Genomic DNA, 20426 nt, shown 5'->3' on the forward strand with positions numbered 1-20426 from the left:
AGGATGAACCCTGGTGTGAAGCATGGAGATTGGAAAGGAAGAATTCTACTTCTAAGACTTCTTGTTCCAAAGATAAAAATACATGGTCGGAAAAACTTGTGATCAGATTTCTCGAAGGCATAAATAAAGGATCCTTATGTAAAAATCCAAGTATTCCTTTCAGATAACTTGCTGTCTACAAATATCTTTTTATCAAGATATAGCTACTGTGTGGGCATATTTCAAAGTGCGACTATCTTTCAATTTCTAATCATTATCTGATGGAAGTTATTTTTAAAAACATACAAGCTTATAAAAACTATATTGAACTGGGTTTGTTTATTTTTAACTAGTTATTTTCCACTTCACTGGGCTAATGATTTTCTTATTACTATGTAATCAGTGAAGTGTGTAATGATTGCCATTTAATAGAAATGTTGACAAGATATAGAAGAATATTACATTGATACTGTTAGGACGACATGTATGTATATTAGCTACAACCCAATAAATGCATTAGGGCTGTATATAAAATGAAATGAAATGGGGTCTAACGTCCTACTTATCTGCTCAGACTGGGCTAATGAAGACGGGCAAGCGTAATATGGTGTGCCATAACTACATGTATAAGGGGAATTTTGCCCGGACAGCCTACTCTTATATAGAATTCCAACGGTCATGGGATCTATTAAGTGCATGCCAATGTGTACCTCGTTTTTGTGTTCCATCCGAACACCGATACATTGTCCCTTGCCAGACCCTCCGTCCTGCGCCAGACAAGGAGGAACCACGTCAGAATATCCTGATGAACTTTCTCGGCCAACGCAGGGACTGAACATGGAACCTCCAGGTTAGCAAACCAACATCTTACCCACTGAGCCATCGTAGCTCCAATTAGAGATGTATACACTAGGTGGTTGGGGAGAGGGGACTGCAGTAAATTTTACTCAAACCCAAATATAATATGAGATGCTGAACCTAGATTTTATATCAAATATTGAATTATTCAGTTTCTACTGCATTAATTATCAGCAATCATTGATTTTTTTGTCATCTATTTTTACAATTTGTCATTATGATGAAAATATTTAAACCAAATACTTATATAGTACACAGCCTGTTATACAATTAATAAAATGAATTTATAAAATCTGTATTTTTAAATCCATACTGAATCTCCTGTGGACAGTTAATCGTGAGTTATAAAGGAATATATAAAAATATAAATACATTGACTTCTTTGATCTCTTTGCTTTGAAGTTGTACCCAGGGATCAAGGAAATTCTGTTTGACAGTATCTTCTAAACTGTATTTTACTTCTGCTAGATGTTTAAATGTTTCACCACATTCAACTAAACTACTACCTGTAATATAAAAAATATTTCATATTTATAATTAATATGTAAATGTGATATGATTTATCTACCTGTTTTCTCTTCACATGATCAATTTAATGGCTTTAGGTGTGACATTCTTTATTATTGCTTCCATGCCCATTCTATAATAAGGAGATTAATATGAGGTCATGATACAATCTATCATTTACATACATTGTATATTAGTATGCATGTATTTAACTTTTCAAAAGTTAGTTTGCCAGGCAACGATGATCATGACAACTTTTCCTTTTTTAGTGCAACGAAGTAATTAACAGAAATTGTTGACATCCGATAGGCTGCCTGTTTTACTAATCTAGATAAAGCATTTAAATTTCAAACAGATCAGGTGAGCGTTCAAAAGATTCTACAAAGTTACCAGGGACAATAACTATCAGAATTATTAGAAATATTCGATTTAATAGGTTTAAGGGAGGCAAGTCTCTAACTCAATATCATCCACAGTCTTTGACATTGCAAACACTACTTATTAGTCAATTTAAATCAACATTGATGTTATCTTACAATGAAAAGATGTGCTTCTGATTTCCAATATTTAAGACAAAATGAAAATTTTAAAATTGGTGCCAAAGACTAGGAATTTAGCTCCTTTAATCATGTCACTTATGTAAGCAACACATATAAATTCTAAAAAAGATTGATGACAAAAGTAGTCCTAGAGTGTTCACAAGATGTTGTAGATTACCAATAGAAGGATTATGGTCGACAGAAATATACAACATTTCAATGAAGGTGCACTACAAATATAAACAGGAAAGCAGTCTTGCATATAATCTGCATTCTGAAAGACCGGACATACTTGCCAGTTTCACAGGTTTAACTGACAAAGAACTGGGATAAAAAAAAACAATCTATAGTTCTTCTCCATCCAACCATAAATTATAAACCAAGATTGTAGAGTCATTTTATTTGTTTCGTTTCATCTCAAGTTTTGATTAAGGAAGATTTAGAACATACTTATTATTTATTTATTTATAATATAACCCTGAACAATACATCAAAAAACTACAATCAAGTGAGAAACAAATGGGGTTTAACATCCACTCAACACAGCTAGTACATCTTGGGACTAAGATAAAATAAATATTTTATTTATATATTATATAGAACTTAACTATAGGTGTTAACTAAGTTATTATCATTCCCTTGATGTGTGTCATATCTTAAATATCAATAGGGGAATGTACGACTTCAGGTGTCAGTAACAATTTTGAATCAATTACAATACTTGAACTGCTGGAGTTTGTCATGATTTGAAAAAACATTGTAAAATTTTGAGGCATTTAGCTACCTCAATCTTCAGACTACCAATATCAATGACTAAGCACGTATATGTCATGGTCTATCACAGTGGCTCAGTGCTGGCCAAGAAAGTTCCTTAGGATTTTCTGGTGTGGTTTCCCATTGTCAGTGGTGCAGGACAGAGGGCCTGATAAGGACAGTATCTAGTCATTCGGATGTTACAAAAAAATGAGGTCCCATTTCCACATTGGCATTCCCGAAAAAAAAAACCACCTTGACAGTTGGAATGCAAATTAAAAGTAGGCTGTAGCGCCACTGTTCGGGCAAAATTTCTCTCAAAGCACATTGTATGACTAATGCTCATCTTTATTAGCCCAGTTGGTGCAGAAAAGTAGGACGTTAAAACCCATTTCATTTCCTTTCATTTGTATCACCTTGATTGGTAATTTTAATAGATACACTAAAATACTAGAGGCTTTATTACAGACTGAATAATTGTGATTAGAAACTAGAGGCTTTATTACAGACTGAATAATTGAGATTAGAAACTAGACAATAATTATATAACTACGGTATATTCTTGTTGTTTATATTTGATTTGATATTTGTTGTTTATTTCTTGCAATGTCTATGTAGTATGTCTTGTCAGCAAGTTTTGTTTTTTATTTTGTCTATTTTGTTTTGGTGTAGTGCCGTCCTTCTGTACTTACTATAATAAGAACAGAAAAGACTTGATTAATGATTAACCACCAGTATGTAATGACTATAATGACTAGTGTGCATGGTGGTACCAGCCTATATCATTATAATTAATATACCATGTTTAATTATTTAGGTCAAAAGAATACTCATTTCCCTTTCTCAGCTTTATATAATTAAATACAGTATTATATATCATGTACAGGGCTATACATAAAACTCATGACCACAATTGTTTGTACCAGGTACTTAGCCATTGTGGCTCTGTGTGTATGCTGTCGGCTCACTAATCAGGTCACAGGTTCAATCCCAGTGTTTGCCCAAAAGTTCCTCTGGATTGTCCAATCTGGTTTACCTATAGCAGTGGTGCAGGACAGAGGACCTGACATGGAAAAGTATCTGATCATACGAATTGGACGGAAAAAAAAGATTGGAAATCGAAATAAAGAGTAGCGCCAGTGTCAGAGTAACCTTTCCCACATAGCACACTGCATAGCGTATGCCAATCTTCATTAGTCTAATTGGTGCAAAACGGTAAGATGTTAAATCCAACATCATTTCCCAAATTTTCTTATTTATGAAAATTAAATCGGAATGAATAATTTTTTTGTCATTAACCTCGTTTTACATGTGCTAGGAATGGTTCCGAGAACAGGACAATAAAATTTTGTGTAGTGTTAACGAGTTCCAATCTGGACAACACAGTTAAATTTCTGTGGTGTCAACTGTATCCGCTCTAAGAATGCTTATCTGCACATGTGTCAGTATTAACTTTTTCCCCAGCAACTTTTACCCAAGTAATGCAGGCTATTTATAAACAGTATGACTATTCGTTTCCTCTAGTAGGGTCATATCTATCATTGACAACTTGAAGAACTCTAGTATAACAAACAAGAGCATCGCTAACGCAGCAATATACGTCCACATTCCTGTTTTGTTTGATATGGTCCAGTTTGCATTGAGGGTCTGTGAAATAAAACTGGGTTGTAGGACTGCTATCAGTTTAACGTTTCGTTCACATTAACAGAACACAATTTTTATTTTAAAACAATCGATGTCTTTATTCTAAAAGCATGACGTTTAGAATAGGTATCCCCATTTCAAAAGGATCGGTTAAGAATTGCGGCCTGTAGGCAAAACACAAGACACACAAACATTAGGCGTGACTCTGTCCCAAGGGGTTGAGCATGCACCAAAAATAATAATAGAGGCCAGCCTTAGGATTAAGGAATAAGTGTAAAAACGTAGCCTTAGGCTATAAGGAATAAGTCTAAAAAAAATTTCAAGATGATCGATTAAGAAATGCGGTCTGCAAGTGACACACAGACATAAAAAAAGAAAATGGGCGTAGCTCTGCCCCTGGGGGTTGGGTATTCACCACAACTAATAGGGATGTTCCTTAGGATAGAAGGAATATGTATGCTAAGTTTCAAGGTGATACGATAAGAAATGCGATCTGTAGATGACAAACAAATAAATAAATATAAGGGATGGGCGTGGCTCTACCCCTGGTGGTCGGGCATGCACCAAAAACAATAGGGATCATACTTAGGGTATAAGCAATTCATATGAAAAATTTTCAAGACGATTGATTAAGAATTGTGGCCTGTAGGTGACACACAGACATAAAAAGAAAAGAAAATGGGCGTGGCTCTGCCCCTGGGGGTAAAAAAACAATAGGGGTCATCGTTAGGGTATAAGCAATTCATATGAAAAAATTTCAAGACAATTGATTAAGAATTGTGGTCTGTAGGCGACACACACACATAGAAAAAGAAAATGGGCGTGGCTTTGCCCCTGGGGGGTGGGCATGCACCCAAAACGATAGGGATGTTCCTGAGGGTACAAAGAATAAGTATGCAAAGTTTCAAGATGATACGTTAAGAAATGCGGCCTGTAGACGACAAACAAACAAATACAAAAATGGGCGTGGCTCTGCCCCGGGGAGGCGAGCATGCACTAAAAACAATAGGGATCATCCTTAGGGTATAAGGAATAAATATGTAAAGTTGATACGTTAAGAAATGCGGTCTGTAGATGACAAACAAATAAATAAATATAAGGAATGGGCGTGGCTCTGCCCCTGGGGGTCGGGCATGCACCAAAAACAATAGGGATCTTCCTTGGGGTATAAGGAATAAGTATACCAAGTTTGAAGAAAATCCAGTAAGAATTGCGCCCTGTAGGCGACACAAAGACACACGAAAAGAAAATGGGAAATGGGCGTGGCTCTGCCCCTGGGGGTTGGGCATGTACCCCAAACGATAGGGATGTTCCTTAGGGTACAAAGAATGTGTATGCAAGATTATAAGTTAAGAAATGTGGCCTGTAGACGACAAACAAACAAATACTAGAAATGGGCGTGGCTCTGCCCCTGGGGGTCGGGCATGCACCAAAAACAATAGGGATCTTCCTTGGGGTATAAGGAATAAGTATACCAAGTTTGAAGAAAATCCAGTAAGAATTGCGCCCTGTAGGCGACACAAAGACACACGAAAAGAAAATGGGCGTGGCTCTGCCCCTGGGGGTTGGGCATGCACCCCAAACGATAGGGATGTTCCTTAGGGTACAAAGAATGTGTATGCAAAGTTTCAAGATTATTAGTTAAGAAATGTGGCCTGTAGACGACAAACAAACAAATACTAGAAATGGGCGTGGCTCTGCCCCGGGGGGTCGGGCATGCACCAAAAACAATAGGGATCTTCCTTGGGGTATAAGGAATAAGTATACCAAGTTTGAAGAAAATCCATGAAGAATTGCGCCCTGTAGGCGAACCACAGACACACACACACACATACATACACACACACACACACACACACACACACACAGACAGGGGCGACGGCATAATACGTTCACATTATGAATGTGGACGTATAAAAAGGAATGGTTCCATGAACTGTTATATAGTAATGTAAATAGTGCACATTTTGCGAATTTGACCGTTGCCTGAATCAGTTCTGAGAACAGAACCATTATAACAGCAAAGAATAAACACAGCTATTGTTGGCTACAAAAATGTGGGCCGATTTGTTTAATTTAACACAATAATATGCTGTTCAGGTTCACATTGACTATAACTGTGTAAGTCAAAGCAGGTTAAATGTTTTAACAGTCAACATTTTACGGTCATATACTTAACTACACATGTGCATATATATCCTATTTGAAACAGAAAACTTCCACAAAAAGGTTTATTCGTCCCACCTTTGCATTTAAAAATTAGATGACAAAATTAAGGAAGCTTAATGATATCACTTTTTCTAAACCGGCCTTAACTAAATTTAAGTCTATGAAAGACATTTCCCACAAAATAATTTTGTAGAATTTGAAATTGTTAATGGACAGCAAGTATGGCTCCCAGGGATAGTTTAGGTTACAGAATAAAACATTGTGTAAAGAAAACCTGTTGTTGATATGTTTGTTTATTTATATTAAACTAGCTGTTCACCCAGCATCGCACAGGTAGTGCCCTACAGGAGTTTCACGAGACCAAAAGTAGTATAGCTCCCAAATTGGAAGTGGGAGCGTAATGCGACCAGGTCTATGACATTCCCAAGATCCAGATGTCTTCTAAACAAAAGGTCAGCTGTTGGGCAAATTTAATGTTGTTCAATCCAATTCAATTTATTGAATAAAATATTGTTTAAACTAACTCTAATGTAGACACCAACCCTGAACAGACAAACAACAATAAAAATATGTATACATATCACATAACATTTTAATATTTGAAGAAAACAGAGCCTAAATCACAGAAATCGTAGAATAAAGCTGAGCATATGTGTGCATCTAACCTTGGAAATAACCCAATTTACCTCCCTTGTCGTTTGAGAATGCGTTTACAAACAATATTACTTTGATCATTTGCCATCAAAATAATGTGAAAGATGAAACTAAAGTCCAGACTACACTATGCCATTTTTGTATTTACCGTAGTATGGAGAATTTTCTAGCCACATTTTGGGGGTCACTCGATCTCTTAATCATTGACAATACCAGGTATGTTATCATTTATAATAACCTTGGTTAGTGTGTACTGGCCTTATTTGATTCAAAAAATGATCATACATGTCAGGAAGTATCTTCAAATGTCTGACAGCAATTCTGAGTTGAATATTATATATAAGCCTTTTATCTATCAGAGATGGTTGAAAGTAATTGCTGACACTTGAACAAGATCCTTGGTCAGTAAATTCGCCATATGGTCGCTAGTAGTAGTTCTATTGTCAGACAAAAAAAGTCAATTAACTTCATGAAAAAAGTGGGTAACATATGGATTATTTTCTTGTACAAACTCCTTTTGTGGATAAATTCCAAAACGTTCTTTTGAAAAATAAAATCTTGTAAAAACTCTTGTGTGCACAGGGCTTAAGACAGTAAAGGAGATTTATTGGGTAGTACACAGTATATTATACATGTATGTGTGTCAAGTCAGTGAACCAAGAAATCTATAAGATATTTATTTATACAATGATAATAACACATGTTGTTGTACACCTACAACACATGGTGATCACAGACAGAAATAGAAAAACTAATGAACACATCAATTATTGATAAAATCTTTGGTGATTTGACTTAACTAAAGAGAATATCACGAGTGGTTAGTAAAGGAATTCTACTGCTAGTCTCACTGGCTAGCCAATTCACCATTATTATAATCCTTTTACTTTCTTATTACCCCTGTAGGCCAGGAACAGTAGTCAATAGTCAGACTTATAACTACGTATGACCTTGTATGGGCAATGTTAACAATTCCCCTCTATATGGTGAACATTAGCTTATATAGTTGGGTCATTCTGTGTCAGATCAACCAAATAGGTCATTCTCCACCAAGAAATATTATCAATCATCATCATGTTTTGTAAAATGAGCAATAATCATACACTAATATTAATATTATTAATTTTTTTTTTTATCAGGAAACCTTGTTAAGTGAAATCTGGTCTGAGACAAGCTTCATAGTCAAGTTGTAAAATCAGTTTAAAATAGAACAATCAATATTATGTGCATTACAAGATATTTTAAGTACATATTTCTCAATAATGACCTACATGTAGATTACATGTCATTGTCAGATGCTTGATATACGGAAAAAAAAGCCACACCTATTTATTACACAAATCCTCCTTTATTACAGTAACTATTGTATTTTTTACTACTAGTTTTTAAACTGGTATCTCTACATGAAGGCTAAATAAATTAGAGGAAATAAATTAAAATATATGAGGCTTTATGTACATAACTAAATGTCAGCTCTACATTAAAACTTAACTGTTGTTAAATAAATCAAACATTTATAGTGTGTTTAGTGTAAGTTAAAGTGTAGAATTATTCAATGGACTTGTAACACTTCCTCTTTCTAATGTGGTTATGTATTATTATCTAAGAATTGGTTTCTAAATCAATCTTTTTATGTGCACTGTGTAGCAAGATATTATTTAAGGAAAACCAGAAAGAATTGTATTCAAACGTTTCAGATAAAGATATTTAAAATCACCAGAGCTATTAGTCAGCTATGATCAGTCTAGAGTCAACATCTTACAGTAATAAGTGAGTCAACAGTTTTTCTGTAAGATGAAAATCACTACAATTACAGTCTTTGGAATAAAATAAATCTATATGCTACTCGATCACAAAAGTATAAAAATAAAGATTTGTTTTGATTTCTTCACACATAAAAATAACATAAAAATCATAAAAAAAAATGTGATATGGTAATTTATCATTTCAAATTTAACTTTATCATAATTTGATTACCCAGTAGGTATTTGACTGAACACTGTATGTTTGTTTATATAATACATGTAAATGAACTTTCATGACTGTTTTAATCTCACTGGGAAATTTTAATACATAATTAAAACCTAATGATAGGTACATGTTTATATATGATTAATGAATGATAACCTTGGATGAAAAATTTGACCCTTTAGATAAATATATTGTTATGGTTGTATCATTCATTTTATCTACAAATCAAAGGTTAACACATGGACTGACATTGTATCAATAAACTCTCCTGGCCAGAATACAGAAAAAGTCTAGGGCTGAACCAGGGTTCTTAATCCATTTTGAAACCAACCGGCCAAAATAGGGTAATTAAGCTCCCATTCCCTTTAACATAGCCAGACTTCCACAAAAATAATTCTTGGTAATTTGTTATATAGAATGTCCTATTCTGAAAGACTCTCTTAAAAATGAAATGGGGTTTAACGTCCTACTGTTCTGCTCCTAAACTGGGCTAATGAAGACAGGCATATGCCATACAGTGTGCTATGAGGGAAATTTTGCCTGGGCAGCGGCGCTACGGCCTATTCTTGTATCGAATTCCAACTACAAAGGGATCTGTTACGTGCACTCCAATGTGTACACGGGACCTCATTTTTTTTCCCATCCGAACGACTAGACAGCTGTCCTTGTAAGGCCCTCCGTCGTGCATCACTGACAAGCGGAAACCACGCCGGAAAATCTGGATGAACTTTCTCTGCCAATGCAGGGATCGAACACCCGACCTCCAGGCTAGCGAGCCAGCGTCTTACCAACGTGATCCCTGACTCTCTTAAAATAAAATACTCACAACTGAGTTGGCAAATTCAAACTAAGTCATTGATATTGAGATATGAACTACAAAGATGAGTGAATAAACTATATTTATGATCTTCAGACAAGTCTTTTTCTTATCAAAACTACAAGTAAATTTCTAAGGATGACACCAATAGACAAGACAAGGACAAGTTGACCTAACTAACTGCCCAGTGTCCATCACTTACTTGACCAGTCTATTGATTGCAGAAATATAGCTGTGTGTCAAATATTCTAGCTATGTTTAATTTGCAATGAAGTGATCAGAGTTTGCCTGTCAAAGATTATAATTAAACACACATCACTCAAATCAATGTGAAGATGTTCTAATCTGCCAATTATTTATATATGTCCTAATCATTATAGTATGTTTGATGTGTAAACAGTTCAATTTGTGTTGTTATTTAATTTAAACAGACCCCATATAACATTCTTTTATTCCACAATATAAACAGAGTAATATATGTCATAGATTTCAATAGTGAAGATTTTCTAACCTGTCAATTATGTCCCAAACATTACCCAGTATGCTTGATGTGTAAACAGATTAATTTTTGTTTTTATTTAATTTAAACAGTGCCCATATCATATTCTTTATTCCACAATCTAAACTTAGTAATATATATGCCTTAGAGAACAATTATGATTTAAATTTAAAGGATAATGTAACAGGTTCCCACGGTATAATCAAAAGAATATAATCTTCGTGCCACTGTGTTAAAATATTGACAACTGCATCCTGTTTTATTTTAGGTAATTTAACTGTGGTGATGTTAATTTTGAAAGTTGTAATCGAAGCCATTAATTATGTTTTTTTCCATTCGGTTACATCCAGAAAATTATTAAAGGGATAACTTTGAATATAAGAAAGAAGACTTCTTGGAAGTCATTTTGGAGGTATTAGATATTCCATTGGAAATTATGACAAACGCTGTATAGCCTAGGCAGAAAATGCTTATCAAACTCAGTCATTATATTCAACTAAAGAACATCTAGACCAAATTTTGAACATTTTCCGTCAATTAAAAGCAGGTTTATTGTGCACAAAGTCTCGAACAATCAAATTGCTTCTCTATGTTTAGCCTAAACAGAAAATGCTCACAATCAAACCAGATGAACATCTACACCAAGTTTGAACATTCTATCGCAATTAGAAGCAGAGTTATTGTGTCCCAAAAAGTGTGAAAGACAAGCAGACATACAGAAGGATGAACCCATTTTAATATTCCAAGGCTATATTCAATGGCCAGGGAAAATAACGATAAAGCATGACTGAGACAGTCCCTATAAATATTGGTAGTTTTCTTTATTCACTTTGTACAAAATAAAACATTCATTGATTTCCCTGATATATATGATAAGGGATTAAGATAATTGTCCTTCACATAAAAATAATAATAAACTTATAAATTATGTAGTTAATGTGACTAGTAAAAGTACAATCAGAATCCTTTTGTTTATCTACAGTTATTGATAGATAGAAAAAAATATTCTAATAAATATCATCACCATTAACAAAAACAATTTGTGTATTCCATCTACACATCTTACCGACATGAAACAAAACAGTCAAATATAGGTCTCAAAAATGTAATTTATTATTTATACCTAAAGTAACCATATAGATGATGATTCATTAACTGATTAATTGGTGATCTCAAATGACTGACCACACAGTGGTGATTTTTTTTTCTCTTTGTAATTCTTAGTAAGATGTCTAGAATATAACTAAACTATAATTTCCTGTTCAAACAAGCTCAAGAACCATATAAGTTAACAATCTGATTAAAGGCTCAATACCACTCTTGTTGTAACTGAATTATATGTCCCGATCTCTATTCTGGTCAACAAATTGCGCTATTTTACAATATTCCAATTAATTGATGATACAAATTTCATCTTAACACACCTAATTTAAAAAATTGGAAAAATTCAACGTAAAGTTTTTCAAATGTGACTTGGATTTAAAAATATTTTTGAACCTCTGGACAAGTAAAATAGGATTTAATGGATAATTTACACAACAGATAGAACACTAACACATCTAGAATAAGGCTATTTTTTTATTTTTTGGAGCTGTCAAGCCAGCAAGAGTGTTATTGTCCCTTTAAAATCAGATGTCAATTTACTCAATTACCTTTCATTTAATTTTTTATGTGATATATATACATTTTCTTTGAAGATGGTGTTCAGATCACATGAAGTTACTGATCAATCAAATATATTAGTACAAATGTATACTGGATTAGGTTAGGTGGTGATTTATAGAAATTTTAATACCTAAGCTTGATGCGTCTTCAGATTTTGTGTGATATAGAAATGACACTGACAGAATAAAACTTAAGTTGGATGTTGTAAAAACCACCCAAAAATATACAAAAAAAAATTGTACTCGATTAAGAAAGCTTAATGTTTATATATCTAATTGTTCATAAAAAATAATATTCTAAAATTCAATCAAAAACATTTGACATCTTTTAATTTTCAGGTATTTTATTTGTGAAGCAGTGTAATAAAAGTGTGAGTAAAGAGAAATAATATTGACCATCAAATGTCCTTGGTTTAAGGAAGAGGTGAACAAACAGACTGATATAAAATCAAACAGACTTGAGTAATCAAACCACCAATTCTGTTACATCACACCACATAGCATCATAATCTATCTCTCAAATCTCAATCATTCTTAAGTTAATTATTATGGATGACCAAGGTTCACTTATACAGAAAAGTATATAAACTGTATGTAAGAGTTAAATCTGTCCATTTGGGGGTTTTTTTGGTCTCAAACATGATATAAATTATTAATCAGACATTTTTTCACATGACAAGCCTATAATCAACTCTCTAGATCATCGGACGGTTGTGATTTTTGATGGACTGAAACACAATCGCATACTTTTGATTCACTAACTAAACAGTATAAAGACACAGTAGTTTATTTGAATGTACGTAATAAACCAAACGTAGGTAAGAATATTCTCCACAGTAGAATAGATATTATCCACATTATTATAAACTGTTTATTGATGTCTGATCAGGTAACTTTAAGCATAATCAGGTCATCTATTTAACCCCCATTACTTATCTTTATCTATATGTATGACATTTCCAGGCCTGGAAATCACCATTTTTTTTTAATATCATCTGATGTCCGGCACTATTGTACGTGATACTATTTTAACATTGAGTCAGGCATGTATCAATAAAATCAATAAAAACCAAGGCTGGAAATAACGCACCAGTCACAAATTCAAGCTTTGTCAGGTACAACCACTGTTGCCTGTCATTTTGTGTGGCACAGATTTGGTTTTTTTTGTCTTAATTAATTAGTGTCGGATATTTTGCAGATACAACTAAAATCATTATTTCATGTCTGATAAAAACACAGAAAATTGATAACCTGTTATAATATTGATATCAATAAACCTATCTTGTAAGTGTAACACGTTTATATTCCAATAATTAACAGATTATCTATTTTGAGTTAACAATTCAATAACTAAGTCACAATTTATTATGATTATCTATATATTAGCTTATTCATTATACTTACCAAATACTGATTCATCTCCTAAATCTTTTCCATGTTTTATCATATGTTCTCCTAAAATACCTTCAGGTTGTGGATAGGGTGCTATTTTGCCCTGTCCACGAATCTTTGATATTGTGTGCATGGTTGATAATTTAGCTCTTGATGCTATAAAATTGAAAGGAAATATTTTTTAAAAACTTTTGTGTCTTAAGTTAGCTTAAGAATTGATATACTGAATTTAAAATATCAAATTTGAAAACAAAAAATATTTATCTAATAATTACCTGGGTTTGGTTGGAGATATTCTTGTGTTTTAATAATAAGATCCTCCACCAATTTGCCCATAACATCAATTTTCTGTTTGAAAAAATAAGAGATTCATTACAAGAAATATGATCACGAAATGTAAGCATCGACATTCCCTTGAAAATTTGTACTGGTATAATATATACAGGACCACATTTTCCAATAATATGAGTAGATTGAATTAAACTCGGGGGACCTCAATTCCAAGTGATAATAAGAAGACTCAGTCACCAACATCCCACACCCTTGCACATGTTTGTATAAGTTACAGAGAGAGAGAGAGTTTAACGTCCACTCATCCACTCGACACTAGGTCATTTCAGGACTAAAATATGGTTCAATTTTATTTCAATAATTTGCTTGTGCGTAGGTCTTTAGCAGTGGGAGGAAACCGGAGTACAGGGATAGTACTAGTAGTAGTGTACATGATGTATAGCAAATAGTATCAGGCATCACTTATTTTATCAATTTCAGTTACAAACTACCACAACCATATTTCACAATTATGCTACCTGGTTATATCAGACATAAATTGAGTTCAATTACAAACTAATGCCAATGTTTTATTGTAGAATTGCACTGTCCAAATATCAAAAGATTGAAAACAGTTCTAGATCATCCATGTATGAATGATGCAAGTTTGAAACAAAATTTCGAGAAGTTTCAAAACATTATCTTGAATTGTTCTTGATATGTGCTGTGGAATAATAATTGCAAAATGTACCAAAATAGGTTGATCCGTGTACAAAGTTTTATAAACATATCATGAAAGGTTATGAGATATGATCTGGAATAAAAACTGTATGCCAAATAGTCAAATACTAGGTCAAATTTGTTAACAATGGCTAGTGTGACAACTTTGACCCTTGTCTCGAGAAGAAGGAACGGAAGTACCATAAATTGTATTACATCTGTAAACAAAATGTTCTGTGGACAATCTGAGTGTCACAAATATACATCTCAGTCAATATTGTAACAACCTTCTTTTATTAACAAAGCCTCCCATATATGTACATTGAGAAGAATTGGAGACAAAAAACCTAATGCTTCAATAAATACATTAGGTAAGGTCTAAAGGGGGCATAAGGTCGACTTTGCAACTCAAAGCAACTAGTTGCAGTCAGTTGCAAGTGCGCTTATGTCGATCATATTAGCAACTAAGGGCAACTGAGAGCAACTAACTTCAGAGTGCTCATATCAACTCGGAACTGACAGTGGTTACACTTTACACGTGATCAACAAAATGGTGAATACCTTAGAAAAAGCACCCAAAAGGCATGGTCGGTCTTGCCACAATTCTTTTAATATATCATTGTCAACATCATCAACATTTGAAAAGTGGGTGTCTTCGTTTGCTTCCATTTGCTTATTTATAAACTCACATGACACATGTCTTTTATCATGTGATGTTATTTCCATGGAAATGTGTCGACTGCAACTGTGAGTTACAGAAAGTTGAACATGTTCAACTGACTGCAACTAGTTTCTTTGAGTTGTAAGGGGCGCTCAGGTCAACCTTTTTCAGTTGCATTCAGTTGCTTTCAGTTGCTCCCAGTTGCCAAAGCACCAGTTGCTTTCAGTTGCAAGGTCCACATAAGCCCCCCCTTTAGAATCAATAATTTTTGAATAACCAAAGTATCAAATATCTCATATTGCGACATTGCCATGGTGTGTGTTCAATGCTCAATGGACCTTTAACAAGTTAAAAATCTTGATCATTCAGTATAGAAATTTGGTGCATTTTATTGAAAATTATGAATCACGTAGAGCTATTATAAATACCATACTATATTTCCAATGTGTGTAATTTGTTTATTGTGTTATCTCATTGCCAAAAACTATGGAAAAGGAGATTCTCTATCATGTGTTCATTCAAATAAAAGATAAGCTAATGTATCAGCTATACACATATGTACATGTATATCAACTTTTTGATAAATTCTAGTAGCCAGTGTTCAAATGCTACAAATGATCATGCATATCATGAAATTTGGCAGGTCTCTGTACTTAATTAATAATTATAAAATTTTCTGTATGGGAAGATACCATAAATGAGACTCAAACCTAAGCCTATTAAAAATATGCAAGTCTGATCAAAAATATGCAAGGCTATGGAAACAACAACCAATGCTAAAAGACTTCACAGACTGTGGTCTTTAACAACAATCAACATATCTAATTCAATAACACAATTAGCTATACACAGCTTTACATTAATTACATTTACAGAAAAGAATCATGGCTATCTACATAACTGAACACCAAACACTGAATAAAAATTAATGTCAATTTTAAGATTAGCTAGTAGCCACCTGTGAAATATAGGAATTGAGAAATCAATACTTGAAGGTCTGTTTGGTGAGTTGTGGAGGTTGAGTACAGGCTAGTTATTAATAGGAAAGGTATAGAACCTACACACTATCATATAGACATAAAACGTATCCTCCAGTCTTATACATTAAACTACCAGTAGCAGGAAGAAAATAAGATTGATTCTTACAGCACAAACTAGCCAAACTTATAGGCTAGTTCCTGTGAGAATCTAGATCTCTAGAGGAAACTAGAAACAACATAAGCTCTCAAGATATCCAACAAGAATGAAAAACAATTAACTAAATTGAAGACTTCTCTTCACTGACACTGGAGAGAAAAGCAACAAGTGGTATGGGAATCTCATTAACATCTACAGTCTTAGTTATTTATTCAAATTTCACTCTCTAGCAATTGTGTCATGAATGAATTAAATAGTCAAAATAGATGTCATAAAATAATCTATAATCTATAGGAAAAGACACCAAATAAAATACTAAAATTCAATGCATTTCAAATGGTTTATGAAGACCAACAAAGGGTTATTTTAATTAAATGTTCAATTATCAAAGGTCGATCAAGGACGTTTAATTTTTTTTATAAAGAACAATTAGTAATACTGTGTACTCCTGTTGTAGATTTTACAGACTTTGTTTATATAAGCTTGTGTAATTACACAATAGACAATAAAATCCTTCACACTTAAAGACAAGAGTTAACAACATTGTTATCATCATCATGTTTATTATTCTTAATACCTAACAACACAACATTACTATGAAAAAATAGACACTATTTAAAATATCAGCATAGAGGTTTAAAAGGATCATTAATTCATACAGACAAGAGCAGTAACATTGTAATCGGCAGACTAGTTACATTACTTCAAAATTTTAAAATGAAGTTTAATGTAACAGTACATTGTACTTACATTTTCTTAACCGTGAAAGTAAAAGCCTTAAAAATGTGGTTTCGAACTCTTAAACGGAAAGTAGATTGGACATCAAGTGGTTTGACTGTATAACTATATTTCTACAGGGGAATCATCAATCATTATTGGTGACAATAATTGAAACTATTCTTTTATAGTTCTGACATGTACTGGAACATTAATAAATAAAACAGAATAGATTTTATTATTTATTAACTTACTCGCTCCATTTCCATAAATTCTTCATCTAGCTCTGTTCCTTTAGCACCACCAATCTTTTCACTCATATACTGTCAACATAAATTTAACAGAAAATAACATTTTATTTTAGTTTTTTTTGGTTAAAAACAAGAAGAAATCTCCATGTAAATTATACATTTCAATACAATTACAAAAGTGTATCTTACACAAAACATTGACAAAAAAAAAATATAAATAAATAAGCCAACAGTGAGGCTGATGTCCCCTCGCCAAAATCCAAAAATAAATAGATGACACATATTAATTAATAGCACATTTATTTTTTTCAAAAGTATCAAGCAATCAAACAGATTTTCAACTACAGTTGTATACACGTAGTTTCATCACTCTCTGTAGAATCAAAGTTATCTTGTCCCAAAGCATTGACCAATGAAATTGCTTAGCTCTGCTTAGCTTTAGCTCGAAAAGGTAATCATTGAACTCAGTCAAGACATTCAGCTAATGAACATCTACATCATGTTTAAACATTCTACCTCAATTAAAAGCAGAGTTGTTATGTTCCAAAGTCTTGACTTATCAAAATGCTTATCGCTCCTTAGCCTAAGCCGAAAATTCTCATCATCGAACTTAGTCAAGATATTGATGTGATAAAACTATACACCAAGTGTATTGCTTATCGCTCCTTAGCCTAAGCCGAAAATTCTCATCATCGAACTTAGTCAAGATATTGATGTGATAAAACTATACACCAAGTGTATTGCTTATCGCTCCTTAGCCTAAGCCGAAAATTCTCACCATCGAACTTAATCAAGGTAATGATATAATGAATCTATATTCAGAGTTTCATCACTCTGACTTCATTATAACCAAAGTTATCGTGTCCCAAAGCATCAACCAATCAGATTGCTTATCTCTGCTTACCGTAAGCAGACAATGTTTATCATCGAACTCCATCATAACATTCACCCAATGAACGCCAACACCAAGTTTGAACATTTTACCTCAATAAAAAGGAGAGTTATTGTGTCCGCAAAAGTGTGACGGACAGGCGGAGGGACGGATTGACAGGCAGATGGTCAAACGGACCCATTTTAATAGTACCCTGCTTTCTTTAATAAATAAACATTAATCACTGTCAATTACCTTATTTATTCAAAGCGCTTAGTTTAAAATACATTATGTATTTTTGAACATGATTAAAAATGATTTCGCTGTACGAGTATAGCACATGTAACTGTCGTTGGGATCCTCATCATAAAGAAACACTTTTGTGTGTTTGGAGAGAAAAAGAGAGAGAGGGAGAGAGATAGAGAGAGAGAGAGAGAGAGAGAGAGGTGGGAAAATTTCCACTCAACACAAACTAGGTCATTTTAGGACTAAATTTGTATATTGAAGCTTACTTGATAATATCTGAACTGTCAAATAATAAAGGCCAACAAGCAAGAATAAAACTTCAGGGAGAGAGAATGGGGGGGGGGGGGAACAAATGTACATGTTGAGTGCAGATTTCAGCTCGCCTACAGATTACCCCCTTGCAAATGTGCAAACATTTATTTTCATGTATAACTTTTTTCCATATAAAAAAAAAGTCACATTTTGTTTGAACTTTGATAGAAGGTAGCACACTCTAAAAAGTTTTTTTTATTTTCTTATTTTATTTTTTTTTTTTCATTTTTTTTCTTATCAACTCCAACATGAATTGAGGGTAGCCCCTTAACTTTTCAAAATTTTGCAAAATAAGGACCCTCTATTGTAGGGGTATCTTTGAATATTTAAGGGCGGACAGAAATTATTCTTATGGAAACATATATGTGTATGAATATCATTTATATCATGAGAAAGTAATAAAAGAATAAACCAATGGATTATCTAAATCCAGCCAATTAAGTAATAAGAAAATATAAACTAATTAATTGGATAATGTAAAGTTATATACAATAATCAAGAAGGTGCTGATGTGGAGATTAATCATTAATTGCTTGTCAATTATGATCAATTTAAAAGGATTAGATCATAAATCATTTCAACACTAAAGCTACAGGAATATATGAACTAAGGACATTCATTAATAAGCTGTTAAAATACTATAGTATTTACAAACATTATCTTTGTGTACTGTAGTTGGAGTTGTTGTAGAATTTCACAGTTCTTTATTCTGAAGTGAGGGATGTAATATAGGACTGTCATACAAAAGGGGTACAGGTTATATTTCTCCTCAAATTGACACATTTCATATTCATAGTAGGCCTATATAGATTTATGAATTATTATTATTATTATTATAATATATAATTTAATCTCTCTCAACTTACAAGTAAAACGTAAAAGATTTTGAATGGTAGTGGTTGTTGGTAGTTCAAGTTGGTAAGATCATATTACACATCCGTTTCAAGGAAACTGTTTTCATGTTACACATGATATTGTCTGATATGCAAGAATATCGAAAGGAACCGAGATCTTTGGGATATAAACATACATTTCGAGTTTCGTCAAAATAGGATAAAAAATGTGACTTGTAGAGTAAGAGTGCCCACAAACAAATTGTGAACATTAACTATAAAATTGATCTGTCATTTAAAACTAACAGGCACAGTCAATCAATGGGGATGACTTATATGGATATGGGCTAATGGATGGGGATTCCTCCTTAAAAAGCTGTTAATAACCCATATACATAAAATATTAACTGGTAGAAGGTTTCTGCTATTCCAAATAAATTGCTACTGTTCAATACAACTGTTCCTACTGTCTGTCAGTCAGAGCAGATCATATTTTATTGAAAGTTACGTTTCCTTCAAATTCTAGTAGCAGGCATACAAAATGTTAATCACATAATTTGTGATTTGTCAGTCAAAATATCAGAATTTAAATAATATAAACATTACAAATATGTTTCAAAATAACTTAATTTTGTCATGCGTACCTGGTTAGCCTTATTGAACTGTTTCTTTAAACCTGCTAACGACATTTTGACAATTTATATCAGAATAGTCGACACACGTCTAGTGTAAAATAACTCCCACTGTTGAGCTATCGGGCTTCCCTCATGACGTCACAAAACAGGTGCCCCGCACAAAGTTTATAAATAGGTCATTGAATAAAAATTTATGTTTATCAAAATTATTATTCCGAAAATATGAAAACTTTTTTATATCATAAAATAATATAGAACATTTAAAAAATACTATAACCTGCTAATAATGACCAATAAAATGTCAGTGAAATTAGAGATCCGGAAAAA

At 33.1% G+C, this 20426-nt stretch overlaps 1 protein-coding gene across 3 annotated transcripts in view; it reads right to left on the reverse strand.

The window, feature by feature from the left end:
• Positions 1 to 20248, reverse strand: part of LOC126817459 (endophilin-A3) — a 38471-nt gene extending 18223 nt beyond the window's left edge. For all 3 annotated transcript variants that reach the window (XM_050544449.1, XM_050544447.1, XM_050544446.1), the window contains exons 1-5: positions 20109 to 20248; positions 17206 to 17274; positions 13722 to 13794; positions 13459 to 13602; positions 1210 to 1343 (exon numbers count right to left, since the gene is read on the reverse strand). In XM_050544449.1, the coding sequence (XP_050400406.1) occupies positions 1210 to 1343; positions 13459 to 13602; positions 13722 to 13794; positions 17206 to 17274; positions 20109 to 20153 (465 nt within the window). In that variant the 5' untranslated portion in view covers positions 20154 to 20248. The remainder of the gene's footprint in view (positions 1 to 1209; positions 1344 to 13458; positions 13603 to 13721; positions 13795 to 17205; positions 17275 to 20108) is intronic.
• Positions 20249 to 20426: the final 178 nt, after the last annotated feature.

This window comes from Patella vulgata, chromosome 4 (assembly GCF_932274485.2).
Source record: "Patella vulgata chromosome 4, xgPatVulg1.2, whole genome shotgun sequence".
In the NCBI taxonomy this organism is placed as follows: domain Eukaryota; kingdom Metazoa; phylum Mollusca; class Gastropoda; family Patellidae; genus Patella; species Patella vulgata.